This window comes from Callorhinus ursinus, unplaced genomic scaffold (assembly GCF_003265705.2).
Source record: "Callorhinus ursinus isolate GAN/ISIS: 27379988/994484 unplaced genomic scaffold, GSC_fseal_2.0 scaffold11, whole genome shotgun sequence".
Lineage (NCBI taxonomy): Eukaryota > Metazoa > Chordata > Mammalia > Carnivora > Otariidae > Callorhinus > Callorhinus ursinus.
The window spans coordinates 27,069,200-27,084,745 of record NW_027397073.1 but is presented as its reverse complement, the minus strand read 5'-3'; the positions used below and the strand labels follow the sequence as shown (position 1 = coordinate 27,084,745).

The 15,546-nt window shown below is 42.9% G+C and overlaps 1 protein-coding gene across 1 annotated transcript in view; it reads right to left on the bottom strand.

Annotated features, from left to right (window-relative positions):
• Positions 1-30: 30 nt before the first annotated feature.
• Positions 31-15,546, bottom strand: part of PSTPIP2 (proline-serine-threonine phosphatase interacting protein 2) — a 66,808-nt gene continuing 51,292 nt past the window's right edge. The window contains exons 7-15 of the mRNA XM_025886366.2: positions 14,234-14,332; positions 13,626-13,671; positions 12,630-12,709; positions 10,114-10,212; positions 8,701-8,797; positions 8,504-8,585; positions 7,366-7,400; positions 5,817-5,874; positions 31-1,654 (exon numbers count right to left, since the gene is read on the bottom strand). Coding sequence (XP_025742151.1) covers positions 5,825-5,874; positions 7,366-7,400; positions 8,504-8,585; positions 8,701-8,797; positions 10,114-10,212; positions 12,630-12,709; positions 13,626-13,671; positions 14,234-14,332 — 588 coding nt within the window. The 3' untranslated portion in view covers positions 31-1,654; positions 5,817-5,824. The remainder of the gene's footprint in view (positions 1,655-5,816; positions 5,875-7,365; positions 7,401-8,503; positions 8,586-8,700; positions 8,798-10,113; positions 10,213-12,629; positions 12,710-13,625; positions 13,672-14,233; positions 14,333-15,546) is intronic.

The following is a 15,546-nucleotide window of genomic DNA, read 5'->3' as shown; positions in this document are numbered from 1 at the left end:
GCCGGAAGGATCACAAATATGCAAAATAAATCCCAAATCACCAGGAACCTTTATTTTACTTCATATCAAACTGAAAAAGCCATAAAATTTAAGTATTTTCAATTCATAAAACTTTTACATCAATGACACTGACCAATAGAGAGAAAAGTGAAATCCCTGAGGAATTGCCAACAATAAATAAAATACTTAAAAACAGAATGTTCTGAGTTCGAAGGAAAATTTCCTGAGCCTGCTCAATTTAGGGAAGTCAATGGCCCTTTGCAAACTTCAGTTTCTCAAAAGGATATCCAACTGATGCAAGTTTCCTGTCATGAGAAGAAGCTGCCACTTTCAGTAACACCTTACATTAAATGGGGGGAAATAATCTTGTTTCAATCAATTTATGCATAGTTCTGAGAAATCTGTTACATGGGCAGGAGAAGAAAATATGTGCTCTTTGTGCCAACAGAATTTTACAACATACCAAAAAAGTACCAGTGCTAGTTTAATTTGTTATTAACCACAGTGTGTTGTTTTCTTGTGGAGTGTGGATATTATACAAAAGGGATGTAGTCTCCCTACTGTTTGTGGGTAACAAAAGAAAGACTCAAAAACCTGTGAAAGGGTAAGATCAACACTTTTTAAAAAATTTCAGAATCTAGCAAGGGAAAGATTCTCTGTGAAGAAGACCCAGGATGGAGGACTGGCTTTGGAGCTCTAGAATTCCTTTTAGGAATGGAGTCCAAATATCTTGTTACACGGATTTTAGGATGTACTTTTTTCCCCCCCACACTTTCACAAATCAAATTCAAACGGGCTTGGCCATTAACTGTCACAAGTTAACGGTCAAGTCCCCCACCTAACTTTCTCAGGGGTATAAAAAATAATGGCATGCTTTAGAAACACCTTCTTAGACTAAATTAAATATGGTGCTCTGTACTTCAGCACACACAGTGAGTCATATAAAAATAAATCTGACATTTAAACCCTGGTAATTTTCCCAATTGGAAGGACACTGGCAAAAACATTTGGCGACTGAAATTTCAACACGAGCACCATAGCCTCACGAAAGATTAGGACAAACGGTGATGTGGGATGAGCTCACACTCTGGTTTTGGTTCTGTCCCTAATCAGTAAGGAAATGGATTTCACACTTCTGGGCCTCATTTCCTGATCTGTAAAATGAGAAAGTATCATCAATGCCCTCTCAGTCCTCCAGCCAAAAAAGGAAGGGGATTTATAATTCTGCACCACTGAGGGCGCGTCCTGCTGTGGAACATTCCACAGCCATGCTGCCCCCAAAGCCAAAGACGCGCCTACAGGCTGATGGCGCGGACCCCTCTGCAGCCACCTTTCCCCCCACAAGAAGAGTCAAGGCTCCAAACCCAGAGATTTTCCGGGATCAAGGAGATAACACAATTCATTCACAATGTTGGTAACTGAGAGGAAAAGCGTAATTCTTCAGTCTGGGGCACTGTGTAAACTTATTTAAAAAATTTCAGAACTTCCCTAACTTCAGTTGATCTAAATGTCTATCATCAATATAAAATACCAGAACATGACAGCAAGGTCTCACTTCAAAGTTTCATGACTGACATAGCTTGGCTAGAGACGCTCCTGCTCTGAGTGCTTCCTCCCATGCCATCGAAGCACCAGCCGGGAAAGGAGTTGTGCTCTTAAAGAAAATAACAAAGAAGTTTCATTAGAATGAACCATTGACCTCAGCTCCTCACTCCTACCTTGATATATTATCTACAGAGAATAAGTATGCTTGGCCAAAGAAAGCAAATGGTGAGGAATAAGTATCAAAAGTGATGAAAAATGGAGCTGCCTGGGTGGCTCAGTCGGTCAGGCATCCAACTCTTTCTTTTTTTTTTTAAGATTTTATTTAAAAGACAGAGAGAGACACAGCAAGAGAGGGAACGCAAGCAGGGGGAGTGGGAGAGGGAGAAGCAGGCTCCCCGCTGAGCATGGAGCCCAATGCGGGGCTCGATCCCAGGACCACGGGATCACGACGTGAGCTGAAGGCAAATGCTTAACCAACTGAGCCACCCAGGCGCCCCAAGCATCTGACTCTTGATTTTGGCTCAGGTCATGATCTCAGGGTCCCGGGATCGAGCCTGGTATTGGGCTCCCCACTCAGCAGGGAGTCTGCTGGAGATGCTCTCTCTCTCCCACTGCTCCTCCCCTCACCCCACCCCAGAGCTCGCATGCATGCACACACACACTCTCTCTCTGTCAAATAAATAAATAAAATATTTTTTAAAATTTTTATTTATTTGAGAGAGAGAGCACAAGCAGGGGGGAGTGTCAGGCAGAGGGAGAGGCAGGCTCCCCGCTGAGCCAGGAACCCTGTGCGGGGCTCGATCCCAGGACCCTGGGATCATGACCTGAACCAAAGGCAGACACTTAACCGACTGAGCCACCCAGGCGCCCCCTCAAAGAAATACATTTATCAAAAAGTGATGAAAAATGGATTGTGATGACAACAGCATTGCTTTCTGGTAAACAAAACACGTATTTATATTTTTTGATACACAAAAGTTATAACCTGTCTTTACCTAAACATGTTAGAACCAAAAACAGGCACAGCAGCTAATATCAACGACACCACACAAACCACAAATTCCTACACCTTCCTAGTTCATTTCCAAAGGCTCAAACTCAAAATAAGTGTTGTGATAAGTTGCTTAGCTAAGTTATTAACTACAACAGACTTCCTTCTGTAAAATTCTCTTCAGCTCTGTCAATAATACCCATATATGCTGAGCCCCTGTCCGTTGGACTGGCGCACACCAATGAACCCGAGGAAGTGACAGAGCTCATGTGTGTTGGTGTTAGCATCATGCATCTGTGAACAGCAGGTTCTACAGCTCTGAGGAACTAGAGTTGCCAGATCAAAGGTTACCATTAAGCAACTAGAATACATGCTTTATGCAAATAGGTGAGGGTAGAAAAGGAGGAGGTTAAAAAAAAACACCACCACCAAACTCTTGGAGCTGCCCATGACTGCTGCAGCCATCGTGTATGTGGTGTTCCAGAGGGCAGGGGTCCCAAGTCGCTGATTCCCCCTGTCCCTCTCTACTGCTAATACGGGCCGTGCCTCTTTCCATGAGAAAAAGGGAACCTTAGGAAATGAAGAAATGATGACCAGTTGTAAAGACTCCATTTGTTTGTAAGTCAGAAAGTTATGTATAGTCAGAGGCCATGGTATTTTAGATCTTCAATTTCCATCATCTTTGACAGCCAAGTTGCTTAGATATTAAAAACATTTATTAAGCAATTTAAGGACTCATATTTAAATATCAATACATACTAGCTGATTATTTCTATGTAATCAAAACAACATGGCTTCTGTTCCATCTAGCTAATGGGCTATAAGTCACAAAGTAGGTGTTTTCAGAGGACTGAAGACAAGCAAGGTTTGATATGCTCACTTCAAGAATTTCTCAGTGCTATACTGTTGGTGGGAATACAAGCTGGTGCAGCCACTCTGGAAAACAACATGGAGGTTCCTCAAAAAGTTGAAAATAGAGCTACCCTATGACCCAGCAATTGCACTACTAGGTATTTATCCCAAAGATACAAATGTAGGGATCCGAATGGGCACCTGCACCCCTATGTTTATAGTGGCAATGCCCACAATAGCCAAACTATGGAAAGAGCCCAGATGTCCATTGACAGATGACTGAATAAAGTAGATGTGGTATATATATACAATGGAATACTACTCAGCCATAAAAAAAAAATTGAAATCTTGCCGTTTGTAATGATGTGGATGGAACTAGAAGGTACTATGCTAAGCGATATAAGTCAGAGAAAGACAATTATCATATGCTCTCACTCACATGTGGAATTTAAGAAACAAAACAGAGGATCATAGGGGAAGAGAGGGAAAAATAAGACGAAATCAGAGAGGGAGACAAACCAGAAGAGACTCTTAATCATAGGAAACAAACGGAGGGTTGCTCGAGGGGAGGGGAATGGAGGGACGGGGTGATAGACATTAAGGAGGGCACATGATGTAATGAGCACTGGGTGTTATATAAGACTGATGAATCACTGACCTCTACCTCTCAAACTAATAATACATTATATATTAGTTAATTGAATTTAAATTAAAAAAAATTTTTTTAAAAAGAACTTTTCAGTGCTATAAAACACTGAAGGAAAGCCACCATAGAGCACTATTAAAACCTGTTTTGTTGGTGCAGCCACTCTGGAAAACAGTAAGGAGTTTTCTCAAAAAGTTGAAAATAGAGCTATCCTATGACCCAGCAATTACACTACTGGGTATTTACCCCAAAGATACAAATGTAGTGATCCGAAGGGGCACAGGCACCCCAATGTTTAGAGCAGCAATGTCCACAATAGCCAAACTATGGAAAGAGCCTAGATGTCCATCAACAGATGAATGGATAAAGAAGATGTGGTGTATATACACACACAATGGAATATTACGCAGTCATCCAAAAAAAATGTAATCTTGCCATTTGCAATGACGTGGATGGAACTAGAGGGTATTATGCTAAGTGAAATAAGTCAATCAGAGAAAGACAAGTATCATATGATCTCACTGATATGAGGAATTTGAGAAACAAGACAGAGGATCATAGGGGAAGGGAGGGAAAAATGAAACAAGACGAAACCAGAGAGGGAGACAAACCATAAGAGACTCTTAATCTCAGGAAACAAACTGAAGGTTGCTGGAGTGGAGGGGGCTGGGAGGGATGGGGTAGCTGGGGGATGGACATTGGGGAGGGTATGTGCTATGGTGAGCGCCGTGAATTGTGTAAGACTGATGAATCACAGACCTGTACCCCTGAAACAAATAATACATTATGTTAATTAAAAATTTAAAAAAAAACCAAAAACCTGTTTTGTTTCCTAAGAGACAGTAGCACCAAACCAGGGAGGGTGGGAGAGAGGCTGTTCCAGTTCCTGTATCCCACCCCCACTCCTGGCACTCCTGGGAACACACTAAACCAGGAAGGTGCAAGAGGATCAACTCTTCAAAAACAGTTTTTTATTAAAGAAGTAATAAAGTTTCATTGTAGACAAATTGGAAAACATAAGTAAAGAAAAACTATTACTGGTTTGGGAATATATCTTTTCAAGCCTTTTCTTTGCTCATACGTACATATGTTGTCATACCCCAAGATACACCCATTTGGGTTAAAACATTTATACTTGACAGAGTTTCATATAGTACTGTTTTGGCTTCAGAGGCATTGCTTCACATTTGTGAAGACTGAGATTGACCTGGGACATGTTGCAAGTTGCAAGTGTCTGAGAACCAAAGACAGAGCGCCATCTTTGCAGTAATGGTTGCCTCCACAGCTTAGCTCTAGGAATCCTTGTTTGCTAGTTTGGAGCAGTAATAATCTGAGATGAGATGGCCCCATAATGCCCTTGTGTAATAGGTGAGTGTGATAGTGTTTGCCTCATTTTCACTGACTTCTTTTGACTTGACTTTCCCCCCTTTTGGGAATGGGAGAGTACACTATTACTTAAACAGTGAGGATCACGTGTGTTTTGTTTGTGAGCCTTGCCTTGAGCGTAAGCGTGTCATAGCCACAAAGAGCTTAACAGGAGCAGAAAACGAGCTACAGAATAATGAGGGAGAATCTCCTCATTCAAATACGTACGGCGCGGGGACCAGTCCCCTTGCAATATGGGATTTAGAGAGGCCATCCTGCAGGACCCCACGCATCAGTGGGCCAGCCTGAGGCAAGGCCTTGCCGCTTGCAGTGGTGTTATAAAGAAGCTTCAGAGACTCAAAAACACACTCATCAGTCTAAATGCAATTTGATTATGCAAACATTAAAGGTTCTTACCATTGATGTTACTGGTAGATCAGACTGTAGTCCTCAACCAAGGAATAGTCAGGATTATCTGCAAAGGGCAGAACAGAGCAACATTAAGTTAATCTTGTTTCATGATAAGATCTTAGCCCTTCTGAAATCAAAACATTCCACTTAAAGATTCTAGTGACTGTCCCTTTTATAAAAAGAAAACATCTGGCAACAAATCCTACAAATGGTAGTCATGACTATAAACCAGAAGATTCACTCACACATTCTGGAAATCACTACTATGATTTCATTGCCCTTTTCATCCATGCGCAGATAGCAGCACCCAGAGTAAAGTCATCTTCAGACATAGACATAAATAAGTCCCACGTTATCAGGTGGTAATTGTTTTACAAAAATAAAATAACTCAAATCCTTATATTTTTCAAAGATATCATTTCAGCCCCTGAATTTCTTTCAGTCACTGAAGCTCTACTAAGCTCCCATATGCTGCGTGAGTTTTCTCTTCCCTCAGTCCCTTGAACCCAGGTAGGTGTATCTTTCTTTTACTCGAATAATAGATATTTGCTGAGCACCTACTACGTGCCCAGTACTGTGTTAGGTGCTATGAGTGATACAGGAGAAAACCAAGTGCCCACCTTCAAGGATCTTATAATTACCCAAGGACTAAAACTAACAAAAAAAAATGCTAAAATGTGTGTTTGTCCCAGAGGTATCATTAGGAGTTCTGAATGAAAAAGAGACCAGAGTGATTAGTGAAAGACCCAATTACGGTCAGTGCACAAATATATAATATGAGGTTATATGTTTCTAGACATCTATGCCTTCCAACAGTTATGTTTCTGTGTAATCCAAAGGAAACTATATCTCACTTTGCTGTTTTTATGGTTCAAGTTGAAATAATCTCTTAGGTAAGACTGCCTTATAATAAGGTTCTTTTGGTACTCCAAGAGTGGAATTCTCTTTGAGAAGCTATAAAGTAGACCACCAATTACCAAAGTCCACTCTGTGACAAATAGTATTATATTAAGATCCTGATATAGGTTCATTCTCTTGAGAATTTGATTCTATCTATTCCCTTCTTTCCGGGCGCCTGGGTGGCTCAGTTGTTAAGCATCTGCCTTCGGCTCAGGTCATGATCCCAGGGTCCTGGGACTGAGCCCTGTATCAGGCTCCCTGCTCAGCGGGAAGCCTGCTTCTCCTTCTCCCACTCCCCCTGCTTGTGTTCCCTCTCTCGCTGTGTCTCTCTCTGTCAAATAAATAAATAAAATCTTTTAAAAAAGTTGTTCCATTCTTTCCCTTTATTTCAACATTCTAACTACTCAACCTTAGAGAGAACATGATGGGGCACCTGGGTGGCCCAGTTGGTTAAGCAACTGACTTCAGCTCAAGTCATGATCTCAGGGTCCTGCGTGGAACTCTGTGCTCAGCTGGGAGTCTGCTTCTCCCTCTGCCCTACCCCCCTGCTCATGTGCTCGCTCGCTCTCAAATAAATAAATAAAATCTTTACAAAAAAGAAGAGAGAGAGAGAACATGACATAAGCATTTCAAAAGGTCTTTCTCAGTGTCATACCTGGTAAACTTTTAGGAACTGGGAGAGGTCCTCTCCTGTAAGAAATGAAAACCAAAGTTTTTCAGATGAGATCTTGTTATTTTTCTAATTTTTGACTTCACACTACAAGCATACTGCCCTCTAATCAGATCTGGTTTCTGTTCTGGAGAGTCAAGGAGAGTTCAGATGAAGCAAAAGGCCTGCACCACCGCTGACCCACTGGAATCTAGGCTGCTGACATTCTATTATGCTGACGGGCAGGATGCACTGCGGGCAGGAAGCACGGAGCCCTGCCCCCACACCCCACACTGACAAGAGGAAAATCTCTGCTGTGAGTGCGTGGTTTCCTGATCTGGTACCTCTGCATGACCACACGGAAAATGGAAAATACAAGCGGCTCCCACCTCACTGTGGGGATGAAATGAGCTAATTCACACGAACTATTCTGAACAGAGCCTGGCATTCTTAAATATTGATGACGGTCCGGCAATGCCCCCTCAAATACTCCCTTCTCTTTTGAAAAAACTGGAATGGAAGTTAGCAGCTTAATCATGAAGTTGACTGCGTGAAACAGAAGTTTCTCTTCTGTCGGGATCCTTTATAGCGGTAAGGGCTATAGCCCTGTAAAGGGCCAGACAGTAAACGATTTTGACTCTGCTGGCCACGAGGGCAACTCGGTCGCAACCCTGTCAACTCGAATGCAAAAGAAGCTGCGGACAAAATGCAAACGAATGAGCATGGTCGGGGTCCAATAAAACTTTATACGAACACTGACATCTGAATTTCATGTAATTTTCATGTGTCACAAAATAATATCCTTTTCTCTTTATTCAGCCATTTAAAAATGTAAAAACTATGCTTTACTCTTGGGCCCTACCAAAAGAGGTTGGTCAGAGTTGATTCACAGGGGGCCAGAGTCTGCTGACTCCTGCTTTCTATAAGCTGTAAAAAAGGTATAGGATTCATACGTGAGTAACAATAATCACCCTCAAGCATGATATAGTCCTCCTTAAACTATGACTGGTAAAATCCACTGAACATTTGTCCTAAATGCAAATGCAGTGGTGGGTGTGTTCCGATTCTAATACCTCTTAGAACACTAATAATAACAACATTTATTAAAAGTATTTTTGTTATTTGAAAGGTAGCTGGTTATTACCTTGCTAGGTTAGGTCCCGGGGCCTTTCCCTGTGAGGCTGTATTCTTCTGGGGGCAGTAGAAATTCTCATACATGATGGGTGCTAGGGGAATTAAGAAACAAAATATTAAGATGCTAGTGTCTTCCATTCTCGACATGTGATGCAAAAGACTAGTAGAAATGCTTAAATAAACCCCTAGCCCTGCCACTCCACTCACCTGGTGGGGTTTGTCCAGTTTTTCGGTGGTTCACAAAAAATGCAATGTCCTTCTCAATGCTGCACGCTTCCAAGCTCTTACGGACTTCTTCATACATCTAACAAAAAGAAGATAAATCGGGGTGCCCGGGTGGCTCAGTCAGTTAAGCATCTGCCTTCTGCCCAGGTCATGATCCCAGGGTCCTGGGATCGAGTCCCGCATTGGGCTCCCTGCTCGGCGGGAGTCTGTTTATCCCTCTACCCCTCCCCACTGCTGTGCACTCTCTCTCTCTGACAAATAAGTAAATAAAATCGTTTTTTTTTTTAAAAAAAGATAAATCAAGCTAGAGTATGTCGGTGATAACTGTGACACAGCTTATTAAAACAGGTTTGATGAATGGCTGAATCTCCCAAATTTTGTTTTAAAAAAGAAAAAGAGACATTCCCAAGTCTCTTTTTCTGTGACTCATATAAAGGGATTTCTCTGACGCATATCTGCTATTAAAATTGTTTTAAAGATGGCAAGAAAGGTATCTCTATGGCAGCATAAAAACCTTGCCAGAAAGAGGGTTTTTTATAATACGGATGGCCAAAGGAAACAGATACCAAGACTAATGCCACACACAAATGCAAAGACAATGCATTACCTTGGAAAAAGTTCTAGTCAATTCTACAGGTTTTCTAGGAGTTCAATTGTTCTTCTAAAGTGACTGTCCCATCTAAGTGAGGGTGGCTATTTCTTAGACAGAGGGTTGTAATAATTTGAATTCTAATCCGTTTGAGGTCTGAGATCCCATGAGGATTGCTGTGCACAAGTTAAAGCTGGATATTGACGCTGGTAATACTGCTGAAGTAAATCTTGAGCCCTGGCGTGATCATTAGCCTGGGCAAGAGTCATTCTGCTAGTACTTGGCGCTGTCCTGGAGGGACACTCTGGGACTCATAGTCATGCTATAAAATCTCTGTCATCCATAAATTAAACTGTATTTTGGTGGGGGGGATGCCTGGGTGGCTCAGTCGGCTAAGTGTCTGCCTCTGGCTCAGGTCATGATCTATGATCTCAGGGTCCTTCGATCAAGCCCTGCATCAGGTTCCCTGCTGAGCAGGGAGCTTGCTTCTCCCCCGGGCCCTCTGCCCCTTCCTCTGCTTGTGCATGCTCTCTTCTCAAATAAATAAATAAAAACCCTAAAACAAACAAAAAACTGCATTTGGGTCTCCCTTCTCTGCTCCCTTGTCCTAACTCTTAAAGAGAAAGTCATGGTAGCAAAGCAGACCAGGCGTCAGGCAGTTAGGTGTTTATTTGGCTCTATCAACTCACTGAGTGGCCTTGGGCAAGTCACTGTACCTCTCTAGGCCTCAAATGAGGAAGGTGGACTAATAAATGTCTATGGTTCCTTCCACTCTAATGAATCCTCCGTGGACGCCTTTGACTTACAACATCGCTTGTGACACATTGTTGGGACAGCTGATTCATGTGTAACCACAGTGCATTCCGAAAGAAGTTTATTCGTTCACATTCTTGAGCTTCAAACATCTATAGAAACATAACGACATGTCCATACATAGGCAGAGAAGAAGGACATTTGTCTAGACTGGCTATGACTTAAGAAACAGTATCAATCCTCATTATCTGTAAGCTTATTGCCCCGTTTAGGATAGTGCCCTCACCACCGGGGAAACTCATCAACTCTTAACTGCAGGCAAAGAATGCAAATGGTATTCTCACACGGTATTAACACAAACAGGACCGGATATAGTTCTGAACGTAAGAGGTAATGACGAACCCAGATAGCAAGGTTCTAACCTGAACTCCAGCTCACATTTCCAACTGCCTAATGGGTTTCTCCACCTGGCAGCTTGCCAGAGCCTCCAATTCAAAACTCTGCCCTGCCCCTATGACTGAGTTCAATTGGCAAGACGGTCACAATCGCTGAAGCAAGTTCATTAGAACATGGGGGAACCTGCACTTGCCTTCTATCTCTGTGTAGTTTTGAAATTTTCTTTAATAAAAAAGTTTTTTTAAAAGGTCACTCCCTGAACAATAGTTTTTTGGATATAAACAAATAACATTTGGAAAATCAAGTTATTAGTCTATAAAGTGGGTGCTATTCTATGTGGCAGTGGATGTTCTATATTAATGTGTTTTTAAATGTTGATTATAACGCTATTACATTCTGAAAATTTTTATAATGTAAAGCTTCACACATACACAAGAGAATAGTCTAATGAATGCCCGTGTACCCATCATCAGCTTAAACATTTATCAACTCACAACCAATTCTGTTTTATTATATGCCTACCAAATCAACTACTCCTCAGAGTATTTTGAAGCAAATACATTATTTCACCTGCAAACCTTTGAGTATTTGTATGTAGCATATATTCTGGATTTATTTAGTATTTAGTATTTATTTAGTATACTTAGTATATTAGTATATTTAATATTTATGTAGCATATAAATACTAAAATTCACATTATTTTTATTATAGAATATTGCCCATAGAAAGAATCATAGAGACAAATGTAATGAATCCCCACAGAGCAACCACCTAGCTCAGTCAACAAGTTTGGCCATATTTGCCTCAGATTCTGTTTAAGCCCCTTGTGTGCTTTCTCCAATCTCAATCACCTTCCTCCTTCCCCGCAGATAACCATTTTCCTAAACTTTATCATTCTCATGCAGGCTTTTTTAATGCGTACGTGTCCATAAAATGTATATGATATTGCTTTGCATTTTTTTAAACCTTAAAAAGGGGGCCTTATTCTAGGCTTTTCCATGAGAGTTGTGCAGTCAAGGAAGTAAAACAGAAAAGAGTGTTTTGGGAGGGGGATAGTGACCCACAGTACTAGAGAGTAGATATATATCAAATAAGATCAGGAACTGCAAAGGCTTCCTGGACCTCACACCATGGAGATTTCCAGTTCCTCAAGTGAGCAGCGGTGAGTGGGCAGAGGTGGGCAGGGGGGACCCGCAGACGCAGCAGGCTGGGATAGGCAAAGGGTGATGAGTATGTGAAGACAACGCCTTCAAGAAGGCTGGCTGTGAAGACAGGAGAGGGTAGCAGATGGGAAGCAACAGCCAGTAGGTTCTAAAACCAAGAATGAGCGGCGTTGTGCAAATGACAAGAGAAGTTCACATTAAAGGCTGTGCACAGGCATGAGGGAAAGACAGCTGGATGATGGCATCTTGAACCCAGGTGTTGGGACAGGCTCTTGATAGGGCAGGAGCAGCCCCTTTTCAACTAACAGGAGAAAAGGAGGGGTGGGGGTGGAGATGGGCGGTTCTCATGCTTAAATTTGCCTAAGAATCACCTGAGGACCTATTAACACAGGGCTGAGCCCACTCCAACGGTTTCTGCTCAGTAGGGTCTGGAATTGGTCTGAGAATCTGCATCTCTAACATATTCCCAGAGGATACTGATGCTACAAATCCTGGGACTTCACTTTGAGAACCACTGGTTAAGAAAAAGATTACGTCTTTATTTTCTGCAGGAGATTGTAAGCGAGGTCCTGTGCTAAAAACGAAGCGGGGGTAATGGTGAAATCAAAGGTGTAAGGAGAGTAAAAACTTCTAAAGCCTGCTCGCCTCCTGCCTGCGTTTTCCTTACCCGATAGCAGGTTCAGGTGAGGCTCTGGAAAGATAACGACTTAATCACCCATGACCTGATCCAGCTATGGCGTGTTTGGGCTAACCAAACATGAGAGGAAGTCCTGGAGCAGAGTCGGACACAACGGTCGGGACTGGGACTCGGCAGAAAGATGAGGTCTGGGGGGAAACCTTCCAGGTCCTTCCCTCCTCCACTGAAATTTCTGATTTCTAATTGGCCCTCAAGCAATTCTATGAGACTTGGGGTCCTATGGTGAGGGGGTGGTACGTTTCTCCCCAAGTAGACTCTCCAGGTTCTGGGAAGAAAACCCATCCCCTCCCAAGCAGCTGCCGGTTCCAGTACCTCGCAGGCCTTGATGTGCTCGCTCTGCCAGCCTTCGCGGATCTTGTCCAGGGCGCTGATGTGCATCATGTACGTCTTGTCTGCAATGCAGGGGAGGGGCCTGGCTTCAGAAACCAGACAGGACAGGGACCTGCAGACCCACCGCCCAGCTTGCCTCGATGGAGCAGGCTGAGCTCTCAAGGCCCCAAAGAGCTCTGAACACTGGAAGGCCATGTCCATCTCTCACTCTCGTAATACCTTTGTGAATTAAGCACTTTCCTTTTAGACATTAAACCAAGCAAGTAGTAAGAAACGGTTCAAGGGAGGAGAGAGAAGGCCGGCAGGAACCTCAGCCAGGGCTCTCTTTGGCTAATTCGGCCTCAATAGCTTCCTTCCCATTTTCAGGAAAATGTTTCAGGGAGAGGTGCGGGGAAGAGAACTATTGAGTTGCTTTGGTTTGGGATTTAGAGACTTCTCTTTTTTTTGGATTTAGAGACTTCTTAAGTGGCCACGGTCATGAGAGGCTTATCTTCTGCAGGGTACTCTGGGATTAGAGGGCTTTGCAAACACCTGGTTTGGATCTCAGATTTCAGCCATGACAAGGCCTCACAACTTGCCTGTTGCCTTCATAACAGGAAAGAGTTAGCAGGGCTGAAATGGGCTTTTAAGAGAGATGTTCCCAACAAGCAGAGTGAGCACCTGATTACAAAGCAGCTGCCCCATGACCGCCCCCCCACCACCACCACCTCCACCATTCAATCACAAGTAAGGTCCAAGACCTAAGTGGGGGAGGGGTGTTGGGACAGAAACTGCAGTCCCATCTATTTCCTCTCACTTTCCCAGGTCCTGATTTGTCCTCTCTCCCTCTTTCTCTCCCTCCCTCCCTCCAGATATCTCAGTAATCCCACTGCCTGTCCATAACATGATTGTGTGGTCTACAACACTACCTTTCCGGACAGATTCCGCGGAATGTCAGCCCCACAAAACCCTCCCCCGTCCCCGGGAGCAGCCCCTCACCCGAGTCTTCTACTGCGGTCTTCAAAGTTGCCAGTTTCACAAAAAGCTGTGAGAACAAAGGAGAGAGGAGAAATGCTGAGCCAGGCTTCCACAGGCCAACAGACTTACACTGACTGTGAAGAGAGCGGTGTAGCCCACATTTTGCCTGTGTTTCTCTCAGCAAATCGTTCAACCTGCCCCCTAATCTTATCACCATTGGGCAACAGCCACGGAGCATCTTGCCCTCTGTTTTCCTAAAGACATACCCCTGCCCTCTGGTTGCTGACAATCTTCTATTCAGCTTACGTAAAACTGATAACATGCCCAAGCAGGAGGTGGCCTGGCTACAAAGACTACTTGAGTTTTGAAGAAAGGTGAAAAAAACCAAGCCCCCCTCCTCAACTTCTTATCACTCCACTCCCTTCCCCCTGGCCACGTTTCTGCAGCTCTTCCAGAACCCCAAAACTGTGACAAGGGATTTTCTTGGTCAGAGGATCCTAGTAGCCCAGAGGAAGAAGATATGGTCAGGGACTTAGGATGCAGCTCCACTTTTAATTAAGATTATTAACTGGCTTGAGTCTCAAATACATAAATCTCAGATTTTTCAGGCTGCTGGCTCGCCCAGGTACCTTTTCTTGTTGCTTCGGGTTTACCACGTTGGCACTCCGGTGGACAGCCTGCTCTGCTTCATCTTTGTCTCGGCATTTCTGCTCGTAGATCTTCTTTGCCTTTGTTGTTAGAAGCCAAAACAGGACCAAAACAGGTGAGCAGAATGGAACCCTCCAAAGCAGCCACACCAGCCCACTAAGCCCAGCAAAGCACAGGGCACTCAGATTAGCTTTGTGATCACCACTCCGTGGTGGGCACTCTGAGGGCAAACGCTCTTTCTGATCTCTTTTTGAAAGGTCTCTCTAGCCCTTTTCCAAACTATGCATGTGGTGGCAACCTGATCAAGGAAATAATCCCTCCTATTTGGCAAACACAAAGTATGTGAGCTTTAAAAACGGACAGAAACAAAAAATGGGATTTGAAATAGGCAAAATCAAGATAGGTATGTAACCGTAAGATGTGCAATCCAGCATTTTCATAACATAAGCCTCAGAACTTAGATGCAATCACTTGGCCATGGTAATTACAATTATGCTTCAATATCCTAATGTGCCCACCATAGCAAGTGACAGTGGGGAGGGCATCAATCCCAGCGACTCTGGCACTTAGGCATAGCCATGTTCCTTTTTGATTTAAAGAACTGTTTTAGTTCTGTTTGAAAGTAGGCCGTGGTCTAATCTGGGCCATCATTACTACTATGAGTGTGAAAACAGTTCTCAAACTATAGCTAGTGAATCAGAGCATTTTCTGTTTCAACTATTGAAGCAAAGACTTAACTCTTTGAACAAATAAAGCTGCGAATCAGCTAATAAATAAAAATGTTGACCCCCGAAAACTGCTTGACTAAGAACGAAGACTCCTTTGCAAGAGATGGTTTGTGCTCATCAAATATTTCACACGCATTCTTGCATTTCTCGGCATCTTCTGCAATTCATTTGGGGTTAATCTTTCAGTAAACAGCCATATAATTCTCCACACATGCTACACACACGTAAAAATGTCATAATTTTTCATAATTACAAGCACATGAGATATTCAGGCAACAATTTTCCTTTGTAACAATATGTGAGACATTTCTCTATATCAAGCATGAGCCCTGTAGCTGAACACTTCGATGACTGTAAATACACACACTCATGCCATAATTTTAACTATCTCTCTATTGGTGGACATTTATCTTCTTTCCCATTTTTTTATAACATAAAAATATGCTGATTTTATTTTGGGTAGTATGAATTTATCCATACAGGTCAAGTTCCCAGAAGTTTAATTGTTTGGTAAAAGAATATGTATATGTCCAACTTCCTTCCAAAATGACCACACCAACTGAAAC